The 26,176-nt window shown below is 38.2% G+C and overlaps 1 protein-coding gene across 4 annotated transcripts in view; it reads left to right on the top strand.

Moving 5' to 3' along the window:
- rgs6 (regulator of G protein signaling 6) overlaps positions 1-26,176 on the top strand; it is a 52,439-nt gene that overhangs the window by 16,171 nt on the left and 10,092 nt on the right. The window contains exons 1-6 of one of the 4 annotated variants that reach the window (XM_079475548.1): positions 16,466-16,559; positions 20,881-20,977; positions 22,252-22,302; positions 22,395-22,501; positions 24,717-24,768; positions 25,508-25,572. In XM_079475548.1, the coding sequence (XP_079331674.1) occupies positions 16,476-16,559; positions 20,881-20,977; positions 22,252-22,302; positions 22,395-22,501; positions 24,717-24,768; positions 25,508-25,572 (456 nt within the window). In that variant the 5' untranslated portion in view covers positions 16,466-16,475. Of the gene's footprint in view, positions 1-16,465; positions 16,560-17,168; positions 17,253-17,818; positions 17,940-20,880; positions 20,978-22,251; positions 22,303-22,394; positions 22,502-24,716; positions 24,769-25,507; positions 25,573-26,176 lie in introns of those variants that run through there. The other 3 variants (XM_079475549.1, XM_079475550.1, XM_079475547.1) reach the window with 3 other exon arrangements.

The raw sequence follows: 26,176 nt of genomic DNA on the forward strand, positions 1-26,176 counted from the left end.
GGTTTCATGTAAACGAAATGAAAATGCAAATGAAAAGCCTATAACTCTTTCAGCGCATGATGTTCATCATTCTCAAAGCAGTTAAATTTACATTCATCAATAAGACAAGAACTATTCGTTTACTAAAAGGAAATCAAATACCTCAATCTAATTGCAGTAAATCAAGAATACAACACAGAACGAACCTCTTGTAACCTGTAAATGTCACCTGCCCCGGAGACAAAATTAAGGATAAGACTATAAATTGCATTAAAATCTGTCATGTGCTCTTCGGTCAGGTTGTGTGGACTGCATATTGAAAAATCTGAAAATGGACTGTTTTTGTTGTTTTTTACTTTGTTGTTGATGGCATTATGTTTTCTTTTAAAATGTGTTTCTTCTCTCGGTTACAAAATGATGATCCTAAGGCTCTCAGCAGCCAAATTTAAATCCCCTGCAGATCTAACTTGGCTTTTCCGTGGTCTGGTGTGAGTTTGGACTGGTGTGAGTCTGGTGTCAGTTTGGACAGGATGATGGTGGTCGACATCAGCAAAGTAATTAAAAACAGCTAATATACATTTTTAATTACTTTTGTGATCCACAGAAAAAATACAGCATGATTTTATATTTGGGTGTACTGTTCCTTGAATGACATGACTCATGTGTTTAAATTGTCAGAAAAGGCAGATGTCATTGTTAGACCTGACTCACTACTGGTTTCTAAAAATCTTAATGATTCTCTTATCTTGCTCTTTTGTTCAATTTCTTTAAATGGCCACATCCGTAATTCTTCAGCATTCCATCCACGCCACGTGGGTTCATGAGCTAAAAACACTGAATGTCACATTCATGAGGGTTGAATACAATGGATAAAAGAGGATCCACAGGTCCCTGCATGTGAGTCGATTAGCATTCACTCTCCAAAAGTGTTTGTGTAAATGATTGACAGCAAAGCCTGAAACCAAATGCCACTATATACCTTTATACAGTACCTTTAAATATTACATTTCCCATATCGGCTATGTTTTCTTCCACGTCTAAGAGGGGAGGTAGCCGAGGTGCTCGGGGTAAATAGAACTGTCATCTCTGCTTAAACGAAACCCAGACATTCAAGGAGCTCGTGGTAATGTCCCTGTCAATTTTTCCGGCCGGCTTCACAGAATGCTGGTGCATGAGCCCTAATGAGGGTGCTTGTACCACTTAAACATCCGGAACACAAAACAGGACTTGAGCAAATGCACCTTACCTCAGTTTAAAGCACTTATTCGGTAGCCTGTATTTGCAGGCATAGGCGGCTGTAGAATGAAAAGTAAAAGAAAAAAGAAATTGGCTTGTCAATATCTATATAGATTAGGAGCATCCGTAGACAGGAAAGACTTATTAGTTAATATACAGTATCATATTCGTAAAGTCGGTTTAATTTTTTTGTTGTATTTATAAAATGAAAGTCTAGTCCAGTATTATTCTTATGTATAAGGAAAAGTGCAATCCTAAGTATGGCAGCACTAGCGAAGTGAACAATATAACACCGGTTGTGGTTATTGGAGAATGTAATTGTGCCTTTACATTTTGGGGTTTGCCTTTACTTACAATAGGTGTAGAAATACATTGCACACATCCATTATTGACAATTGAACTTTTTTTCTTTTTAAATACATCTATTTAATTACCAGCAATTTACCAGCACCTCGTGATAAGCCCACCACCTGTGGTAGCAGAATGTCTATGAGAGCAGAGGTCCTTCATAATGATATCATTGACCGCAGGATTATTGTCAGCTGGTTATTATTAAGGGCGATGACAGTTTCTGCCATGACTTTACATTGTTTTGTGAGCCGGATTTGATAATAGAGACAAATGCTTTTTCATGTAACACACTCAGGGCTGTGATTAATTGCTATGATAAGGCTTGCTGACAATTTACAATTCTCAATTCCTAATAACCGCAGCGGAATTGCTAATGGTACTGTTGCACTTGTCATCTCAAAGTTGCTTGTTTCATGCTTGTTTTCCTTTCGTACTCTAGACAAGGCGCTCAAAGGTAGTGACTCATTTGTCGCTCAGACTTTGTGCGAGTTTTGAGAGGCAATTAAATTACCACGTTGCGTTAACAGTCAGAACTTTTATCTTGTCTCTGTCACCCTTAGTTGATGTAATACAGTAATGTTTCTTATTAATGCACTTTTTCCCTTAAAAGTTTATAGAAAAAAGAATAGAGTACAAAACAAAAAACAACAATAAAACAAAGCACATAGAGACTAGTTATCTTTTCAAATAAACTGTTCATATATATCTTTTGTGTTGTTGTTTTCTTTTGTGTTAATTGACTCTCATAAAGAAGCTTTACTCCAAGATTTGTCTGCTTTACTGCACTCTTCCTTTAAAAACATCTTACATTATCTGAATATGAAAGATTGTCTTCCACGTGTCACTATTATACAGTTACATGTTAAAGGGACAGTTCACCCACATGAAAGTTCTGTCTTCATTTTCTCACCCTGAAGTTGTTCAAAATCTGTGTAAATGTCTTTGTATTGATGAACAGAGAAAGATATTTGGAAGAATGCTTGTAACCAAACAGTTCTTGGCCACCATTGACTACCATAGTAGGAAAAATCACAGCTGTTATATAACATGAATTCACTTTAAATGTATTTGTCACTTTGTCATAACATTCTTTTTTGTTGTTGTATGGTAGTCCACATCTAAAGACCTTGTAAATTGGATAGCTAGGAAATATAACTTCAAAAGAAATGTATATTGAGTCTACGCTACTGCTAAGGTTTGGACTCCACCCATGTTGTTCAGTATGTTTTGTATATCCACTTCTTAACTAAATTGTTCGACATATATGTGCTGAAATGTGTAATATCTCTGCCTATAATAAGTTTTTTTTTGTTCAGCAGTATTTCACTGCATGTCTTGAAAAAAAAGCTTGAAAACTTTCAAGACTGCTATACTATCAGTTTCCTGTGGCTATTTTGCACCTTATGCTGTCATTATTTTCAAATCGACTTTTAATGACATTAAATAAATCTTAGAGCGGGCATGAATACATATCAGTGTAGTTTTCTCTGAGGTGGAAAGACCATTTCTAGAGATATCAAACTATAAAACAGTATGAAATGTGAAAAATAGTAGTAGTAGTAAAACAATAGCGACAGTGCGTAAGGTAGTCCTAACATCATGTGAGAAGTGGCATTGATTTCATGTTGCTCTGATTGGCTGATTAATAATCATGTTTACAACCTGTTTGCAAATGGCCCTGAATGAATCAACTGATGAAATGAATGGACTGATTACAAAGTAAACAATTTACCCACGCCGACATTACCACTGTCGCTTACGACCGATTTAAAATGATTCATTGAATGAACGTGTGAATCTGGTTTAAGCGTGTTCCATGTTTGGTTCAATTAAAACTGCACATTCAAGTCTGTGACCTTCATAAAACTTGGGTTGACCAAGGATTTGCTGACTAATAATCTGAAGATTTTAGGTTTTTGCAAGGTTGTGGGTTCCAACCCAGGGGATTGCAGATACCTAGTATAATGCAATGTAAATCGCTTTGGATTAAAAAGCATCTGCCAAATGCCTATAATGTAATGCAAACATTAAAGGAACATTTCACCCAAAAATAAACACTCTGACATAATTTACTTACCTTCGAGTTGTCCAGATCTGTAGAAATGTCTTTGTTCTGATGAGCACAGAGAAAGATATGTGGAAGAATGCTTATAACAGTTCTTGGCCACCACTGACTACCATAGTAGGAGTCAAAAGTGCCCCAGAACAGTTTTTCCGATATTCTTCAAAATATCTTCTTTTGTGTTCAGTCGAACAAAGACATTTATTAATCAATATTTCCCACTATGGTAGTCAATGGTGGCCAAGAACTGTTTAGCATTCTTCCATCTTTCTCAGTAGGCATTAGAACAAAGACATTTATACAGATTTGAGGGTGAGTCATTGAATATTTTTAAGGAAACGGTTACTTCAAATGGAAATAGAAATGAGTGGACCCACATTTCATAAATCAACCTCACATCACTGGTACTGATACGGGGAATTTGAACGAATGGACTTTTCAGGCTATTTCCTTCATGCGCTGAACCTGAATTGGAATTGATGTGTTAGAAGCTGGGTGAAGTCTAGTCCCATCTGAGCAGTGGATGGACAATGGTGGATGAAAACCAGAGGCTATGTGTCTGAGTGCTGGAAGTGTGAGGTCAGGAAACATTCGCAGTTTAAAGTCTGGAGGAAGATTGTGTGTCTCATAGCAGGCTATCTTTAAAAAAGCCTGACCTCTGCCCAGCTTCCAGCGGTTCTGTTCTCTTTACCTGCTGTGCTGTCATGGTGCTCTGAGAGGGGTGTTTGACACTCAGTTGGCCTTTGGTCATGGACAGAATTTAGATCTTAACATATATTGTTTTATACGAGACCCTCAACTCAAGACTGCGTTCAGAGTACCACCCCCACACACTGCATTTCTGTATCTGAGCTTGTAGCACTTTGAGTATGTATCGGTTTCTTGTCTAACTATTAATAAGAGCGGCCAAGAAATATTGTTTCAGCAAATCCCTGTGCCAAAAAATAACATTAGTGTCCATATTGTTGTTAAGCAGAACCTCTATCCAGTTATAGCTTCACCACTGAAAGTCTTTGGTGTCTCATGAGATGATATCTTGAATTATTAAGCACCTTTTTGGTTCCTTATAATCCTATCCTGCAACTGCAATTGCTACTAGTAACTTGAAAATAAAACGTTTCATTTTTTAAAGTGACCTAGATCTGTTGGTGATATATCTGGTGAATGTTTTTTCAAGTTAGCATGTGCTTTTATGTGGCTTCCTATTCCTTGGTACTGTGTGCAAGTGTGTACTGTATGTATGTCTTTTCTATTTCAAATGAAAACATATAGGTTTACAATGACATGGGGGTCAGTAAATTCTTCTTTTAACTATTACATTTGTCTGTTTTGCAAATGCCACATTAGAAGAGTGATTTGGCACGGACTAAGTCACTGCAAATGCCCAAAGGTACCATGGGAGTTCAATAATATAAAAATGACAAACAGCTCCAGTTTTTAAAAGTAATGTCTAAAAATATACTTGTTTATCCAGGAAAACACAATCAATCTGTTTTTAAATGAGTTGTATCACATCTGGCAATATCAGGAATTTTTGGGCAGCGGGCTGGGAGAATTTTATGGCTGTACCTCTGGGGTAAATGTTATTACTGTGTCATGTTAAATACTCATTTTTGTCAAAAAGAATTACAGGACCGAGCCTGCCAAAGAGCTCTGCAGAGAGTCTGTGAATATGCAATTTGTAAAATGAAGTTATATTAATGTGATGTAATATTTTGGGAAACCAAAAGGATGAATCATCATCGCCTCTAATTATGTTTGTCTCAACTAATCTTGCATATCTGTTGGATCCAGCAAACTCCTCTCCTTTACAAAATATGTAATTAAGTGCATGTCTGGAGAGATTCTTTTGGATAGTTAAACTTTTTGTTTATTGTATATGTGTGTGTGTATATAATATATACCACATGACTTGCATTGATTCTGTATAATAAAATGGCCTGGCTAACAGTTTTTTGCTATATCCCATGGTGCCGTCTGGCAAGAATGTCATTTCAACAAAATTTTAGGAACCGAATAACGGCAGTACCAATGTACTTCTATTTTATGGACACGTAACCAATGGGTACAGACATTGCTCGATGACAAAATTTTTGGTTGAACTATCCCTTTAAGTACACAATCACAGAGGTTTGCCTCATTTGTCACTGATCCACACAAGGACATCTCTAATTGGCTCAGACATAAGATTAGAACCTTTCATTGCCGACTAAACAGCATCATCCTTGTCGTGCTTGTGTGCTGATAATTGTTTTATATAATGATCATACTTCAGGAAAGCGTGTCATGCTGTGGACAGTTTGAACTCTGCGTAAGTCGTGATGGTGGAGTTGATGGGGGAGGGCTTAAATCGCATTTATGTAAAACATGTACATTCAATTAGCTGAACACCAATCAAAGCTTCACAAATGTTCTTAAAAGGCTAATGAGCTGTAATTTACACCGATTTAGAGATTAAAGGGATACGCTGCAACAAAGGACAGCGAACAGTATAAAACAAAATCCTACACAGCTATTATACAGCTCTTATTCTACAGTTTATGTAATTGTTCTTGCAAAATATAAAAAACACATACTTTACTACTACGCAAATTCCTTAACAATACAAACTCATTTAAATTTACATTTATTCATTTGGCAGACGCTTTTATCCAAAGCGATTTACAAGTAGGCGAGCATATAAACATTTTGTCAACACGCTAAACAGTACCGTTAGTTTACAAGGCCATGCTACTAGGAGGATTAAAGCTGTAGTAAGCAAAGGAGAGAATGAACAACTAGATACAAATATGATTTTTTTATACACAAGACAGACAGTTATTGGTTAGTCAAATAAATGCAGAACAGGTATGTTTTGAGCTGTGAAGGATGCTGCAGTTCGGCTGGAAGCTGGAAGTTTATTCCACCACAGGGAACCGAATGAGTAAAGATTTTTGAATGCGATTTGGTGCCTCGCTGTGATGGAACAACCAGGCGTCGCTCATTTTCAGAGCAAAGATGACGGAAGGGGATGTAGACCTGGAGCAGTGAGTTACAGTTAAGGGGCGAATTGGCCACTATCCTTCCTGAAGGCCAGTGTCAGTAATTTAAGCTTGATGCGGGCGGCAACTGGCACGCAGTGATGTGAAATCAGGAGGGGTGTTTTAAGGTTGATTAAAAACAAGACGTACAGCTGCATTCTGGATCATTCGCAAGTCTTGACTGCATTGGTTGGAAGGCCGGCCAGTAGAGGGTTGCAGTAGTCCAGTCTTGATATGATCAGAGCTTGGACTGGCAGCTGAGAGGCATGCTCCGACAGGAACGGCCTGATTTTCCTGATGGTGTAGAGCACATACAACACATACATCGTATGCAATCAAAAATGCAAACATCGTAGTATTTATATAACACGCACAAACGCATTCATCATACTGTACAGTAAATTCTGAAGTATTTTATTAAATGCAGAACATGTATTGTCTTAACCTTAAAGTCCCAGTGAAAAAGAAATTACAACGGCTGTTTTTTCATGAAATATTGCAGCATTTATTGTAAATAGTTTATCAATGTGGGTCTCTCTTTGAAATTCTTGTGCCCTCATAATCTTTAGTTAAAATTTGAAAATGCACTTCCGTCCTGTGATGACTATCCACCTTAAATGATGTATGTTAGACTGCTTGGGCGGAGCATCCGCTAACTCCTCCCCTTTAACTGTCAGTCTGGTGTCAGTTCCAATGCAAGGGTTTTTATACATCCAATCAAATCGCAGAGAAAGACAAATGCCTTTCTATTTTTCTCATTAGAAATTCCATTTCATTAGGAAATGTGTCCAAATACCGAGGTAAATGAGATGATGCTGTTTTTAAATGAAACTCGTTGACTTATTTTTCTGCACCCCATGATATTAATGGACTAATTCCTGCTCTCTGTGTATTTTCCATTTCTTTTAAAGCTGATATCGAATATTATACGTAAGAGTATTATAATCAATACTTATCCCCTGATCCTCGGTGCATCTAAACCCTCATTAGGTGATGAGATGTAACCTAAAAAAATCACAAATCTTGGATTATTTTCAAAATAAGTACTTTTATCTTTCTATTTTTTTATACAAGGTCAATAGTCCTTAGATTACATTAAAGTGGTTAGAGGTAATGTTAAAAGAGACTAATGGGCCGAAAAATGCAGCTTCATGCTTGCACATCCAAACTTTAATAATGAGGCCATCAACAGAGGCCGGAAAATAACCATGTCAGACAAACTCATCCATCACACCATCACGAGACACACGCCTGTTAAGCACTTCCTGTCACTCTGTTTTAAACTGTTGACTGCTTCAACTTTCCTTCTGCTCTCGTGTGACTTCTGTCTCCTCTTGTCTTCTGTGTCCTTCTGTAGGGCATCAGTAACGGGCACTAAACTTGAAATGGCCTGTCACAATCTCTGGTCGTGCTGTACTGAAAATAAATTACTTTCTGATGGCAGTTCCCACAAAGGCCATTCATCTTAATTCCATTTAATGAATGTTGCCACGTCTTCCTTGACTCCTTTCAGAACTTTTTGTCTTGAAGGAATTTTGTCTTGTCTGGTGTGCATGTGTATGCCGCATGCATGTGCCACAAGATCGCCACGGCGAATTCACATCCGTGTTGCATGCTTGAATGCTTCATGGCACATGCGTTGGGGCACAATCCAGATTTGCATGCGTTTTTGTTGTGCTCTTGTGAACGCGCTGACAGGGAAGAGAAGAATATGTTGATTAAAGTCGCTATTTTGGTTTCTTTTGCACACACAAAGTATTCTCGTCGCTTCGTGAAAATGTTATTATACCACTATTACATGGACCATTTTAACAATGTCTTTACTTCTTTTCTGGACCTAGACAGTCAAAATTACCATGATGTATGTGAGGAGGCCTGGAAGCTCTCCGATGTCATAAAAATATCTTAATTTGTGTTCCAAAGACGCTGGGAAGTCTTGAAAGGTGTAGACAAAATGTAAGTTTTTGGGTGAACTAACCCTTCAAAGGTAAATCCTCAAGGCCAGTTGCCGAGAATAATGTACATCATGTAGATCAATGTATATTGGCATCATGTGGACCATCAATGCAACTTGTAATAACAATGTTCAAATCTCTGTTAACAGAATTGTTTGGTTCTGCATTGCCATAATTCATGCACACCTCAATATCAATAAAATCAATAAAATAGATTTATAAGAGGTTTATATGCACGTATGCGATTTATAAAATGGCAACGAAAATGTTACTGTCAGATAAGGCTCTGGAAGATCGAAAGTTCATGCATGTCATTAATCTGCTGTCTTTTACCCCAAAAGAAGTAGGTTTGGGTTTTTTGAGCCTGCTATGGAAAATGTTTCCCTCACAGCAGAAGGAACAGTGTTGTGCAGTGAATCATAGATCCAGCATATTGTACATTCTGTAACAGGATGCGTTAAGTTATCCCTAATGGTTTTCCTTTTTGAAAATTCCCGTTCATTTACGTACTCACAGTATAATGAAAAAAAATGAGCCGGATGCTTTTGAAAGGACTGGAGGGATCATATTTTGTGAGCGAAGAAGCACTTTTCAAATGTTTTGCTCATAGATTCAGACTAATGCATTTAACAAACATAACCGTTGTGATCTACACATTCCCCCGTCACCAGAATGAATGAGAACTCTGAACTTTGCTGAGCCAGCAGCATTTCAGTAGAGCAACACATCAATAATTCCCTTCCTCTCTAATTCATCTGCTTGCAAATGCTGTTGCCTTTGGCTTTTGTTTTCTCTCTAGCCCTCTTCTCTAATGCAAAATGCATCTGTAGCTGGACTCTATAGCGCATGGAGAACCTGGGGAGGCAAGGCAGGAACAAGGGACTTCATTAGTCGAGGGCTCTGGAGATAGACAATCTGCTTCCTCTAGTGTCTCTCGTGATGTAACGGGGGCCAGCAAAGGAGGAAGCTTTTGGTTTGCATGGTGCGTTCATCAGGCAGGTGAGGTGAGCGAGAGCTGTAATTGGGCCACTGAGGATAATGTTAACATAAGGGAGTTACCGTAGTGATGAGATTTAAACTTGAGAGTCAGAGTTATTGTGGTCTTGGACCCCTTGAGTGCGACCTTGGGCCTCATACCAATGGGTTTAAAACGTATTTCTTTGTTTACCGTAGATATTCAGATTCTTTTTGTTTGGCACCTTTGCTGTCTTTCTTCATAATGAGGATTCAAAGGCAAACCATTGACCGTGTTGCCTAACAATAGGTGCAGATGTATAACAAGCTCGGAAAGAGCAGAATGTGAATTCGGCTCCCCGTTATGTTTATGTTGATGATCAGCTGTACCTCTTTTTTAAATAATAGATGAAAGGCTTTGTATTGTTCGCCAATGCGGTCTTTTTATATTTATGCCAAAGCATCTCCTTCTGTTTAGTGACCATATAACATGCTAATAAACTGCAACACTGATGCATGCTTATATAAATGTTTAACTATGACATGAAATATTCAGTAGTGCCTACTTTCACACGCCTTTTTTAAGCACATCTGCGGTGGGTAAGGTCAGCAGTTCTATTCTTTTAGATGAGCCCCATCTGTGTATTTAGAGTAATTTACCCAGTTTCTGATCAAGGGCTCGATCTCAGGGGCCACCGTCCAGCTTCACCTCATCTGATTTGCAATCCTCTAAATGGCCCCGGGCCCAAGCTGATTGTGGCTGCCGCCAAGTATCCTTCTCTTTGTATTCCTTTTTTTCTGTCTGCCAGTGGCTGATCAATGACACTGTGGAATCAGATGCTACTGATTTGAATGCTGTCCAAAGCGAAAAAAGCCTTCCAACCGACAGCCAGCGCACCATACACCAGCCGTCTCATTTCATCTCGCAGAAAAACACGGGGTCAATATCAAACGTTTTGCTCAGCTTTTACCGGTGCCTCCCTCTCTCCATCTTTTTTTCTTGCCTTAAATCAGATCTAATAAAGGGCACACATCCTACGTTCTCTCTCCTGAAATGAGAGTTGCAGGGAATCAAATATGTACACCGAGACGGTTCCGACCCATGCCGAAGCTGATTCAACCTACTCGCAACTCCCACATCGTCTGTTTTATTTCAGTCTGCTCTATTCATCACCCAGAGCTCTCATATGGGCTTCTGAAGGTGTCACACACTGAGCGTAATTAGACTAAATGAAGAACAGTGACAGATTTTTGATAGGGAAAATATAGTGATCATAACAGGCAAATGCAACACATCTGCAATTGAAAACACAGTGATTGATATTGACAAAATCAAATGCCGTTATTTGATAAAAGCAGACTAAATTGAATGTACTTTATATTTTTCCATTATATTATAGTTAAGCGTGTTTTTTACTTATGCGTCGGACATACGCCGTAATCTCTACGCCCTCGTCAAACGACGTATGAAAACACATCTCTTCCGTCAACACCTGACCGATCAGTTCTGACTTCTATTTCTTTTCTACTCTTCACGAGACATTTTGAACTTTAACAACTTATCTCTGTATACTGTGGTAGGCTATAATCAGACTAGGCTTTTGATTGCTCTTGTGCGTTTTGTTGTCCTTATGTTGTTCCAATTGCTTCCATGGTTTACCTCATCTGTAAGGCACTTTGGATAAAAAGGTGTCTGCTAAATGACTAAATGTAAATGTAATGTAAACCTGTAGCCTTAGTTGTTTATAAGTAATGGAAATAATTTTTTGGAGCCCCAGATGTAAGCAATGTTTCGTTTGTTTCACTGTTTTGGAGTTGTCTGTGGACATGTTATCTTATCGAAGGAAAAGAACAATTGATCCCCACAGGGTCCATAAGTGAGACTGTTAATCAAGTTATTAGTATTGACATCAGGAGGTGGATCACATGACCACCTCACATTGCTGCGTGTTTACATCAAGTCCGTTTCTGCTCAACTTCTTGACCTGCTGTCACTTGAGCTGCTGCTTTAATTCTACCAACCCCTCCTCCGTGCCCCAAAATCCCCTCTGTACTCGCTCTACTAATAAAAGTAGCAAAAAGCCCCAACGTAATATCGCAAAATCACCTGCTACAGAAGAATCTGTTGAAGAGGTGTCAGGATAGGTTTTGGAGTATTTACTCTTTGTGCCCATCTGTTATTACTCATCTAATTATAGAAAAGAATGTAATGAACTCTACCATCTGCAAGGTTTTTTTCAAGTCTGACATTTGGGTGATATTACAGCAGTGTAGATATTAATGATGTGTGAAAAACTGGCACACCACTGTTCCGCCAGAGGAAGCAATGGCTGCTCTATATGGCGTAGGCATGGCAATTTAACTCCTAGAGATTTGCTAGATATGGAGACTCCTACAGAATTTCTTTTTTAAAAATCTAACTGGATGTCTTCAGCCTAATTTATTTTTAGTTTTTAGAGTCTGGAATGAAATGTACTGTCATACTGACAGTGTTCTGTCGGCTGGACTTGATTCATTTGACAAATTTGAGCCAGTATGAATTTTCCTTAGTTTTCATCTTGTGCTGTTGGGATAGATTTTGTTGCCATGGACTCAGAAGTTAATAAAAGCCATGCTCTTCATCACTACCTTGCTGTCATAGTCGCAGTAATAATTGACTTTGTTAGCAGAGATAGAAAGATTTTGTAGCTTGTGACAGTCTGTTGGTTCCGGCCCTTACATCTGATTATTTTTGGAGAGGGATCGTCCCTGTAAAGAAACTTCAAGGCCTTGGCAAAACCAATACATTTTTTTATCGTTTTTTTTCCAAAAACCAATATAGCTACACACTCATTTTCTTCGAAAGTGAAGCAATACTTGGATAAGAAAGGTTTAAGTCTTTTTGGGTTTGTTTCAAACATCTTTGAATCCTCTGCGCTCTCACCATGAGATCAATGTAAATGATATTTGTAATGTTCCGTTTTCAAAGCAACATTTAATGGTGTTTATCTAGTGCACAATTCATTTGGGTCTGAGAGTGCAATAGGGAGCAAATGCAATGTAAATGTGCTAATGAGTTTCAGTCTGTGTAATTTGTGATTCGGCGACTCTCAACACATTGCTGTTCTTTAAATATTTCCAAGCGTATGCTCTGGGGTTTCAGACAAACTCCTGGCTTACATCCGTGTTGGAACCGAATGAGATCAGATGAGCAGAAAGATTAATGGGAGGCTTGATTTGATTAATCAGGAGGAATTAGGTCATGAAAATTATATTTTATTATTATTCATATTCATTTATTGTTCATTTGATCTTTCGCTATTTGACGAAACGTCTGGGTTGATGCCGAACGTCACACGCAGAAACTGGAAAACAAGTCTCATCGCTTCCAGTTTAAGTCTTTTGTATGCGCTTCATTACGTAGAGTAATTCTTTAAATTCGCTGCCAAAGATGCCCCTTGCATAAACAGATTGATATGCAAGTTTCTCACAGACATTTAATTATGAAAATAGCATAAAACAGCAAAAGAAAAAAACAGAAACAGCTGGCTGGGTTAGCTGATTACCTTAAAAATCCACAGATAGAGCTGGTGGTTAAAACACAGACTTGTTTACCGGTTTAGTCACGTGACATTTGACATATTTCCTATTTGCATTAATATATTGTGCACAAGACCTGGGTAAATAGGATCTAATTGAATGGCATGTTGTTTTCTGGGCTTCTGTCAACTTTGGCATTCATTCCTTTGCTTCTAGTCTTGCTGTTGTACCTTATTCAGCTGTGCTGTGTTGTGACAGTTCTGGGTGGAACGATGTAGGCTTTGTATAGATGCCCTTGCCGTTCGGCTTCATTAAACCGTGTCATGAGAATCACTGAGATTAGAGAGCAGTAAATTCTTTTAAGGAAATGCCCATGTCTCTGAAAACAGCAAGACAAGATTCACGGCAGTTCAGTGACACACACGCTGAGAAAATAGCCATGTGGTATGCAGATTGGCCAGGAGATGAATCAATCAATCGTTCATTTATTCAGTCTTTCAAAGAAAGCGAGACCGAGCATAAAGAAAGAATGCATTATATAAATGAACAAACAAAAAAAATGTAAGAATGAACAGACAAATAACTGAGCATACGAATCAATGAATAAATTAGTCAATCATTGACTCATTATGTGGCCGTCAGTACAGAACAATATATCAATCGATGCCATACCCGTGCCAAAATGGAGGTGACACAGATGGTCATTACACTTATCTGTATTTCTATAGAAAAGAGAACCTATGGTCAGTAAATAGTCTCGGCTTCTTTTCAATGCTTTAAACACGTCATCAAGAAAAAGATGTCACACCTCCTTCTCAAGAAGCACCAGTGCAGAAAAGCAGCTCGGATTTTTCTCCTGACCTTCAGGTGTCCAATTGTCTGCCGAAGCATATTTATCTTTAATTATGAATTATAGAGAAACATGGGATGAAATACAGTCCATTCATTTAACCATTAGCACACAGGCTTTATTGTGATTATAATGATTTTATAAAACCCGTGAATTCAGGGTTGGGGATTATCCTGTGGTGTGGCAAAACGTTTTGTGTAAATCTTTATAGCTTAAACAAGACCAATTTGATTACAAATCTCAGCGTCCTGAAACAGAGCCGTTCTTGAAATTCTGTACTGTATGAAATTATTACAGCACTGTCTTGCCAAGCATGGTTAAATTTAAGCATCAAGGTAATAATATTTCATTTGATGATTTTCATGGCAGTTACAAGTGATGTCATTTAATCAAGCAACCTGGCGATTCTTTAATGCTTCCGTAGACTTGCTTTTCCCCTGTTTGCTTTAAATTAAAGCGATTGTTTACCCAAATAAAATCTTTAAAATCACCCCCTTGTTGTTCCAAACCAGCCTGACTGTCTTTTTCTCCCTGAAACACAAGATTTTAAGCAGAAACATACATACAGGCCTTCATACAAAAGTAAACTTCTTCGAAAGTAAAGAGCATAATCTCATCAAAGGTTTATTATGAATTTGCATAGAGCTATTGAATGCATATGTAGCATCATCTGTCATTGTCTCAATATCATGCTCATTTTGGAATGTCTTTTGCACATTTACGAGGATGTGAATGTGCGATCTAGTGCCATATCCACCAGCTAAATGAACATAATCTCATTGCTGTGTGAAAGAGCGTGTCACTTTAACTCAAATGAATTAGTGAAGCAGTTATGCATAGTACCAAGAACCTGGTTCTGGTCTTATTTCAGATGAAGTGTGAAAATGGAAAACGCTCAATCTTTGGTGGCATATTTACGCAAGGCTCTATAGTTTCAAAGAAAAAAACATGCATGTCTGAAAGACAGATGAGTCACCAGTCATTACATAAAAATGCAAACTGGTTAAGAAACAGCTCATAGCTCGTTTTTATTTATTTGAATTCAACTTAATGATTACAGATGCAAACAGATTCTCCAATCAGTCATTCAAATAACTTCTTGCCATCAGTAAACCATCGCATGTACGGGCAGCAAAAAACATACAAGAAAGTCCTTATCATTGTATCAGCGACGCCACGTAAATTGAACCTGTTTCCATCAATCTCTAAGTGATGCAAATGATTAGGTCTAGACCTAAATTAACCCTTAAACTCTTAGACGTTTTTGAGAAACCATTATAGAGAGAGACACATATCGGATTTTTAGACAGTTTAGATTTATACATCTGCTCGTGATGTACAGAGGGCAGAAGTGCTTTTTGATAAGAGATGAGATCAGCATAGATCAGCCTTCACCTGAGTGTCTGTTGTTTCATGTCCCAGCTGCACGGCCAGGTGTTCCAAAATGAAGAGACTCTTAGTGTCAGGAGGCCACTGACAGAGAGCCAGTAGTGTGCAGGTGTGTTTTCCTTTTAACACAAGAGAGAATGTGCAGGTGGAGGGGATGAATCTATACTCAAATCCAAGTACAGTGCATTCAGTTTATTTCCATTGTGTCTGTTTGCTATTTTGATGATGTTAGACGATCATGGGCACCTTATTAACGTTTTCTAGTTTGTTTTCTTGACCTATCATATCAGTACATTTTCAATTATGCATTTGGCAACATATGGGTCATTTAAATATACGTTTATAAAAAGCCATAGAATCACTTTTTAGGATTATTGATGTTGTTGGTGGGTTTTTTTAAGTCACCATTCTAGGGATCAAATTATTTTCCATAATCATGAAGACATGTTGCCACCTTAGAATTATAAGGTGCTATCGGCATTCGGAACCGTATTGAGATATTGAGCTTCAAAATGATGGCATTCCATTTGACTTTTTTTTCTTAAAATTATTGATAATTCTGTCCTCATTTGCTCGCCCTTTTTTTTCAAACCTGTATGACTTTCTTTGTTGTGCAGAACACAAAAGAAGATATTTTGAAAAAATCTTGGTTACCAAACAACAGTACCTATTGATTTATATTGTGTGGACACAAAACCAACACAAGTCAATGGGTACCGCCGTTGTTCGTCATACAAGTTTGAAATGACAAGAAGGTGAGTAAATGATGAAGTTTTTTGGGTAAACTATCCCTTTAAAAAGTAATATACACAACGGAATATATACAAAACGTACACAAAATGTAAATTTGTAGTTTTCACAGAATATGTATGTGAATAACTAAAACATGTGCATAGTACAAATTAGCATTTTGTGTATTGAAGGGTCATAAATATTTTTTATACTTTGTGTTATAATATCATTAAGTACCTTGAATAACCACAAATTTAAGTCAACATGTATTTTTTGTAAGAACTTGCATTCTCCAAACTCTGAATGGGCAGTGATCCTTCTGCGGCATCCTTTAACCATATTTCATTACCCACTTTGAGTTTTTCATAACTCTGCCACCTCCGAATATAAGGCATTCTTGTCACGTCAGTATGCGCCTCAGGGAAGACATGCTTGAGTGTCATTCATCAGGACCTGGCTGCGGAAAATCAACAGCATCGATTGAGCACATATCTCCAACAGGGACTGAGCAGGTGAGCTACAGGATACTGCAATGGTATTATAATCAGCTCCCCACGCTGTTATCTATAGCAACACTAACCTGACTCGCTGAACCAGCTCACGCTGCGCCAGCTTTACAACGCAGCTCTGCTTTAATGTATCTCCAAAGAGTGTTTTCATTTCATGGTTAACCCTGCGGAGACCAGGAAGTGCACTTGAAGTTGCTTTTTTCTCTCTTCACCTTCCCAATGACCTTGCTGCTCAATCGGCTTAAACAGATCTGGAATTTTGTCCTTGTTTTCTCCCTATTTTACTGCAAGAGTGCCATTCGCGGGCTGTTGTGACGGGCTGTAATCACGCTTGAAAGACGGCCTTGATCCAGAAGGACCTCTTAAGAGCGATTCTGATATCTAACCACCCACATCTGTGGCTCGCTCTCATTCACAGAACCCTCCAAGTCCAACACAAGTCATTGTCTCCTTATCATCACCATGTTTGCATAACAAGTGGACATTGCATTGAAATGGCAATTTTGTTTATTATATGTGTAACCGGGGCAACAATATCATATCCTCCGTTGCTGTGGGGGGCGCTCTTGCGCGCAGGTATGATTGCAGTGTACGAAAAAAGACAGCGAGCGAGAGAGACATCTGCCGTTAGTAAAACCAGGCATTTGGCGAGGAACAGAGAACTTGCGGATATTAAGAAAAAACAGTTTTGCAAAAGTAAGTTTCGCTAACAGTCTTCTGATTTCCCGATCACAGTTATCACGTGCGTGTGGTAGATCGCCAAGTGGAGTATACGGGCCACAGTGTTGGTGATTGCGCAGGGGAGAGTGATACGTGATTGTGCGCGGAAGTCACAGACAGTTGTTTCCGGTTACGGAGATTGCGCTAGCATTACAGATATACAAGTCACTACCGTTGTTTATTTGGGGTTATTTCTTTACTTTATTTTCCAAGAGAAATTTTATGTGATTTTATTTGTGAAGTGACATTTTTGTGAACTACTTTTGGGTTTTCTTTAAATATTGTTCATCCTCTTTCACGGAAAGGGAAACTCCACAGACTTTAATGCTGCGTTACTTTTGTGTGGCGTGGTCACAAATAAAGAATCTTTTAAGAAGCTGGCTGTTGCGTTTGACACTCTTCATCATATAGGCCCATTCGCACGGTCACATATAAAACAATATTCTGACATTCATGCCTAACTTAAATGTATCGCATTTATCTCAATGCACATTTTTTATGGTTTACAAAAATAAAAAATAAACCACCGCTACAGCACGCTTGATGAAAGTCGTGTAAACAAAGGCTGACATTTGCCCAAGGCAACGCAGAGAGCGGATGTTCTTTCATCAGAGAAATTTACCTTTCTGGTGGCCATTTATCTAATCGAGAAGAGACAGGTTTGTGTTGCTTGATCCTCATTTGACAGTTACTGTCAAAATCTAACCGATGTTCTATTACACATAAGCCCATTCATAATCTCCACTGGAAATGTTGAGATGTCAGAGTTTGGTATACCAGGGCTTGAGTGCAAAAACATCCTCCTTGAATTTATAGATAAGACTATACCATCACATTTTATATTAAGGACTATGCGCTGTAATAACAAATATTGTGTTTATTCAGCTGGCAGACTTACATGGCATTTTTTTGTGTACATTTTGTCGGTATGCACATTTCCTGGGGAATCAAATCCTGACTTGCTATTTTATTGAATCCTGAATTTCTTCTCCTCACACTAATGTCATATTACTTCAGACTCATTTGTCTTTGGAAATCGTTCACAGAGGCTCATTCGCTAGCTTTTCCTGGAGAAACAAGAGTGCTAATTGCCTGCAGTGGCCTCTGAGGGGAACGATACTCTGATACCCTAACAAGACCTCAACACAGTGTTTTGGCAGATTATGACGGGTGTTAAAGCTTTTTGGGATGCCGCCAACACAAGAGCCCATCCTAAAAGAGCTCTCTAGAGAGCGCTGCTGATATACAGTGACATCCAGCTCGGGAGAAAAGCATCTCTCTGAGAGATAAAAAGTGACGTGTGTTAGGTGAAAGTAATGGCACTTCCTCTTATTAAAGTTGGATACATAGCTGTCCTGTTATCCCTCTACATTAATAGAGGATTTTCATTCATGCCAATTGTATAGGTTGTATTCAGAATCAGCTTTATTCACACAACGATTGTGCTGTGTTTGTAGGAGCTCTTGGTACATAAATATATTAATGTCATAAGAACAGGAAGAACAATAAGTATGTTAAAATAAGTAAGACTAAGGAAAAAGTAATGATAATAATAATGTTGTATAAAAGATTTCTGTACAGATTTGTGCATGTACCGTTCAATTCAATTTTATTGCATTGTTCCAAAGCAGCTTTACAGGGGAAAAAGTAAAAACCCCAAAAAAGGGTAAAACACGCTACATGGTGTTTTATATAATAAATTAAATGATTCTAGTAAATAATATCTAATGTCAACATCTCCTGGTGGTTTATTTAGCATATGTTGCATTAAGTGAAATGTGTACAGTGTACTGTATATACAGCTGTATAGAAAATATGCACATTCTTACACAAAAAAATTGTCTTTTTCCTAACGGTTAATGCTGTCGACGGGGGGGGTGGGGGTTTTGGCATGCATATGTGTATTTTTCTTTCGGGTTGTGTGCATTCACTTTTATAATACGTCTGTCTGAGCGGCTAAAGCGTCCAACCCTTACGATGGCGGCACGCCACCAGATGGCCAGTCCACCCCTGGTCATAACAGCAAAAGCCTGACTTGATGATCCAGTGTATGCAATTTAGCTGCATCAAGCGGTGAGGTTGCAAACGGCTCACATCATTTCCGGACTTTACCTAAAGAGGTAAGGTATTTACGACACTTGCGCTTTACAGCCATTTGTCCATTTAGCGCTACTGTAGAAACAATATGGCCACTTCCTTTTTAGGGCACCCGCGGTGTATGTAGATAGAAATATCGAATTCTAAGGTAATAACAACATAGCACTTCATTATGTAAGGTCTTTATACACCTCTGAAGACAATAGTTATGTATACTATAAAGTATTTCTGTTAATAGATCCTCCAAATCATCGTTTTCCAGGTGTACTTAAAGTCATTATTAAGTCTCTTTTGCCACAGTTAATGTCAGTGCGGTTACTGCTAACTTGGCTGTTCTCATTTATTTTGTAAGTAAATATATATATAATTATATTTTATGTAAATTTTTTATCGATCGTAGCTGCTATAATTCATCAAGTGATGATCAAATGAGGGAAAAAAGACCATTACAACCGGGCAACTTTCCAGACACCATCTAACATTTTATCTGTATTGATTTGTGTGTTAAGATGTCAGGAGTGCGCTCCGTTCGCCTTCTTTTGTCGCCGCTGGCCTTAAAGGTAGACTTCCTGCCTGCTGGTGTTGTCTGCCTACAGCCAGGAACTCTCCTGAGAGTCAGGCCAACATTCATTAACCCATTTAGAGCAGTTTGCGCTTTAGACTTGGATAGGGAGTATTAACAGAACTGAAGTGCTTTCAGGGCTTGAGAGGTAAAATTAGACAGTGTCACGTGGTAATGAGTGGATGTTTTGGAGGATGAGGGTGTGTCCTCACACAGCTGTGTTACATGTTTTGCTTGACGTTTGCCGATGATGTTGATGTCCTCTTTCTATACTTGAAGTGAAGTGGCCCTGATTTATTTTAGCAACATTGTGTTCCACTGCGCTTCTCGTGGGCTCCCGGGAGTCGGCTTTGATTGTTTATATATAGCTGTGCATTAAACATCTCCGAAGCAACTGAGATCTCACCTCCTACACGACACGCGCGGAAAAGCACGTCAAGCACCGCTGAGTGGCGATGACAACATACAATCTCCAAAGCACAAAACGCTACCTAATCCCATTACTCTCCTTCTCTACTGTGAACCTTGAGCTGTTTTCATCAGCGCTGGGATTATTTATAGACCGTAGGTGCGAGTTTGTGTGTTCCAAAGAACCCCCTCATTGCTTAGACACTGTGTATCTTGAAAGCAATAGAAACAGATGTTTCAGCAAAAGTGAAAGGACCGTGTCTGTGACCTTGTGAATGTAGATGGCCTGGGTCTAATCCACTGGGTCCTTTCTTAATTTTTTTTGTGAGCCGTAAATGTGGAGTTTATGAATTTACACCTGTTTCTGTAAGTAATTATTGCCTGTGTCAGAGTGTGATTCTATAAAATAGTCTGCTACGTGAAATATGGATTGAGTTATGAGTTCAGATTAAGAGTGTAATGTAATCTTGAGACTGCAGCTTTGAAGTCAGATAACAGAACTAAACTTCTATCTCTTCTATCTCTGTTTTACTTTAGATCGAAGACATCATCACACACCTCCAGGATGAAACTGAAGGTGTTCCTGTCAGAACGGTCAAGAGCTTCCTGTCCAAGATTCCCAGTGTTGTTACAGGTATGTTGTGCCATCCGTGTCTGGCTGCAACAGAGCGATATGTTCTTAATCTTTTTTATGGTACGTGACTTCCAGTGACACGTGTGACAGTTATCAATGGAAACGAGGACAGGAAATGGGTGTGCCTGGCGACCGGGAATAGCCACGACTGCCAATGGGAGTAAAGAAGTGTTTACTGCAGTGATGGTTTATAACAGTTACTAGGGCAACCAAAACTAGGAACACCTTCTCATAGCCTTCTCACTAGTCACGGGTGGTGTGAATGGATCTTAAAAGGACACCCCGCCAGGGGACCCACGGTGTATGTAGATAGAAATAGCTCATTCTAAGGTAATAAAAGCATAACGCTTCATTGTGTAAGCTCTTTATTCACCTCTGAAGGCATAGCTATGTAAATTATATTGTATTTCTATCAATAGATCATCCCAAAAATTAACTGTAATGAAATAAACAATCCAATGAAAGCGTCAATAACATTTTGTGAGCTAAGCTACCATAATATCAGGGAAATGTAAACAATAATGCTAATATGTTATGCTAGTTATATTCATAATATGATATGCCTATGCTACCGTAACAATATTATTTAAATCATTTCTCACGATTGATCATATTATCGAAAACCAGCACAACTCTAATTGTGACTAGGGGTACTTCATTTTGATCATTTTGCATTTAATTACACAAAAATGTATTAAACAATATTTTCTTGAAATATACTTAACCATACGTGATGTGCAGTAAGTCAGCCATTATCGCAAAATAAACCCTGACAAGAAGCTCATGTATAAACCTTAAAGCGTCTACTTTGTGATAATGATCCGCTGACTGCACGTTATCTCTTATTACTCTATTTACCTAGAAAAACTATTTAGCTTTCTAGAAACACCGCTAGAAAAGCAGTTATTGTTCCTTTTAGGCTTTCATAGAGCATGAATGTGAGGAAACTATAGCTTTAACAGCCCATATCGCTAAACACAATTACTACAATGAGCGGCTCTAAATGGAGGCCCACAGGCCTAAATCCGGATAACTAATAGCTGATTTGCAACGAAAGCACTGCTGGTGTAGGTGGTGTTCGTCTAATGTAGATCCTTAAGACTTTGCCCGACCGATTTGACAAACATTTTGAGACTTTTCTAATTTAAGACCACACTGCCTTACCGTATAATGATTTTGGTCTCATTATAACAAAGCTTTAATAGTCAATGTAATTTAAGCGCAAATTTGCATGTGAAAATGAGCTGATATTGTTTTCCATTTCTAAACTTCAGGTTCAGATATTGTTCAGTGGTTGATGAAGAACCTGAACATAGAAGATCCGGGTAGGTCCTTTTATGAAGAAAAGCACACAGCATGACATTTTGTTTTGATGGAAGTAAATGCGTTATAATAAAAGAATCTGTTTTCAATGCAGCGGAGGCCATGCATATTGGTAGCCTGATCGCCGCCCAAGGCTACATGTTCCCAATCTCCGACCATGTTCTCACCCTCAAGGATGACGGGACATTTTATCGATTTCAGGTGAGCTTAAATGTCTACCGTTAACCAGCAACGATATGAACCTCCTCACGAGTCATGTTTGGTCCAGGGTCACAGACTGACCGCATGCGGTTGCTAAGATGTGATCCTGTTTGAAGTCTCCAGCTGCGTTTTAACGCTGCTGAGATACTGTGAGAACACCGAATCTGCCGTGCATGAAATCAGATTTCTGTTGGACTATTAACAAGCTCCGTGTTTGATGACGCCACCAGCGCTGACCTTTACACCTCCTAAACAATCAAGGTTGTGTTTGATCAGCTCTGCCTCTAGCAGCCGCTTCACAGTTCTCCACTACATACTCTATAGGTCAGGCAGTATATCACAGAGATTCATTTATACAGCATACTATATCTCAAACAGGTTATTTTTATTGTCCGTTGCTATGCTTTTATGATCTAAGGTTAAATATAAATCGCACACGAGCATGTCCAACAGAACTACATGTTTACAGCATGTATAATGGATAAATCTTCTTTTTTATTCATTTTAAAAGAGTTAGCCAATGACGCCGTTAGTCTTTATAATGCACATAACATAACATTAACAGGGAAAATGTATAGAATCTGCATCATCTCATTCAGACACTACTGAAACATGAATGCCGTATGAATAAAAGAACACCAAAAAGGAAATATTTATTACTTTATTACTTATTTTTGAAATATACATGTGAAAATTAAGAGACCACTTACATTATTTTCTGAATTTAAGTATATGTATGTGTTTAAATAAAATGATATTAGTAAAACATATTTAGCATTTTTCTGCAGATAATTTAAACTAGACAAATTGATCAAAATGACAAAAACTTTTGGCGCATATTGAATTCTGCAAAGAAAGTTTGTAATCATATTTCATAAACAACACAGCACCAATGTATTAACATGTATTTAAGGATCAGTTCCAAAAAGACTGTCATGTGTCTCACCATGCTGTCAGTCTTTAAGGTTGCTGTTGGTTGACTTTGTCATTCATGATTTTTACTTGTGTGTTGAAATTCAACAGACACTAGACTGGAAATGCTGATTAATGCCAAAATGGAGCGTCCTCCTAGTTTTTGTCAACAACTGTATATTTCCACTGTCATATTGCTCTCCTCCATGTTTGCAATACCATGATACAGTATCTATGCAAAGAACCGAATGCTAGTTTTTGTGCCACGTTCATTAATTAGTGTTTGTGTGTTTCTCTGGAGTTCTGTACGCCTCATCAGCTCATTACGGGATGATAACAATCTCAATACGCCATCATTTGCTTTGTGTCGCCCGTAGCCTTTCAAACTGGCTCTACTAAGCCGGGAGAGTTTGTTCGGTTGTTGGAAATATGGTTAATGGCTTATATAACATGATGAATATCTTGACTCGATAATATCTGCACTGCACTGAATTATTATTTCAGCTTCTGCTTTGGCTAGTTAGCAGGCAGCAGGTAGCAAGAAAGTATTCGTTTATTTAGACTCGCACCTGATCCAAAATACGAAGACAGTCAGCGTGTGATTTGTGTAGTTGTGTCATTTTTCTATCTTTCTTTGAAAAACAGGTTATCTACATTAATGCCTGTGAAATAAATGGTATATTATATATTATATTGTCGCTGATATTTGCAAAATGAATAATAATAATAGTTTATGGGAAAAACTAAAATCAAGAATTATGGCGGTATTGTAGATCATTATATTCGTATAACATCTACTTTTAATGCCCCCTTTCCAATCAAAAATTTTTTTTACAAAACAATAAACCTTATTTATTGGATAAGAGGCAAACTACAGCATATCAGGGAGTGAGGCTTTAATTTAATACAAAGACAGAGAAAACATCAACTCTTTGAATTCTTCTCAAAGCTGAGCTTCATCTTATACATTAAACACACCAATGCAATATTTTAGAGCAACTTTTTATTTAAAATATTGAAATAAAGAGCGAAGTTGTCAATGTTATCCTGGATGATAAACATAAGCACGTCTATACGCATGTCTTCAGTCTTGTCAGTTGCAGGCTGGCACTGGATTGCAGTACATTCTTTATCACGGCATTAAATATGTCAGAACATTCATCCCACATAACATAAATAATAAACTGTAGTTGGTCAGTGGGCAGTTTTTTGGCCTAAGCAAGTTGACAATGGTTAAAAGTCTAAGGTTCGTGTTGCACACAACATGAATTATTCAAACGTCTCTACTGTATCTCTTTCCTAGGCTCCATACTTTTGGCCGTCTAATTGCTGGGAGCCAGAGAACACAGACTACGGTAAGAACAGACTCCTTCCCTGCCGGTCAGGCTCCCGATGACTTTTAACTCTCCGGTGAAGAATGCATTGAGTTTCTTTTTTCAGAGAAACACTGGGCGGCCGGTTCTTTCTCAGGATTATTACAGCCGTTACTCTGTCAGACAGTGAACAGTGAAGAAGAACTGCTGAACATACCTGTCTGTAAATGATCAGTAGGTGTTCTCTAGAGTGTGTTGATGGTGGGCAGATGTTCACTGATGGTCAATGGTGACTCACTCACAGTTTCTGCTGTCTATAAACTGGCCAAGCAAAAATGATACATGCACAGAATAGACACAAAATCCAATCAAGGATGCCGGATGTGTGTGTGGGGGGATTATACGACTCTTGATAGGGCCAATTCTCTTACTGCGTCACTCTCTCTTTCTCTTTATATTCCCAAAGCATAAGAAAAGTAATTATACAATAAATGCAGTGCAAAACAATTAAAAGATGTGCAAATATACAAAGGAAGAGGAAAAATACAGCTGATAATAAAACATAAAAGGGATGATAACACGAGGGAAACTGGTTAGTAAAAAGAGTAAATAAAAAGGCAATAAAATAATGAATATGAAGGGCGGGTTTGAAGTGGTCTCTCTGTGTTTCTCAATCTCTATATTTAATCTCCGGTTAAATGTGCGATATTGGCATGACAAATATTTTAAATGTCTTTATTAAATGGTCTCTCTCTCTCTCTCTCTCTGTTGCCTGTCACAGCCATTTATCTGTGCAAGCGGACCATGCAGAACAAAACTCGGTTGGAGCTGGCGGACTACGAGGCCGTAAGTGATTTGCTGTGATGACGGCAGTGAAAATGGATTTTGTTTGTTTTGCCGGCAGATAAGCATTTCAGCTATCGGCAGATGTCAGGAAATTACTATAAAGTAGAAGGGATGATTGTGTGACCTTGCCATTGACCATTAAAGCCGAAGTGTGTAATGTTTTATGTTAAAATACTTTCTTCTTTTCGAGCTTAATGTGCAGAGATGGTTATAAAGAAGCCCTTGGATGGATGATTTCCCCAACCTGTGTAAACACTGTGGTTCTGTGGCACTTTATTTGTTTATAGCCTAGCTCAACCTAGGAGGATATATTGAGCCATCTCAATGGCAGCTACTAACCTTAATTTACAAATGATCAATTTGATTAAATATTATTATTTCTTGCAAATTATGTTTCTGTCTAGTGGTGCATACTGTACTTGACACATCTGAGATGCAGGTTGTGTTTGTTTTTTTGTTTCTTTCTTTTTTACATTACATAACTTAAATGCAGATTAACGATTTATTTTGTTCGTTTGTTTCTTATGTCGCATTTCACACCTTTATTGCAGATTGCAGACGGATTTATTTTTCTTTACATTACACATACGCGATGTACAAATGT

The sequence above is a fragment of the Barbatula barbatula genome (genome assembly GCF_947034865.1).
Source record: "Barbatula barbatula genome assembly, chromosome: 15".
Lineage (NCBI taxonomy): Eukaryota > Metazoa > Chordata > Actinopteri > Cypriniformes > Nemacheilidae > Barbatula > Barbatula barbatula.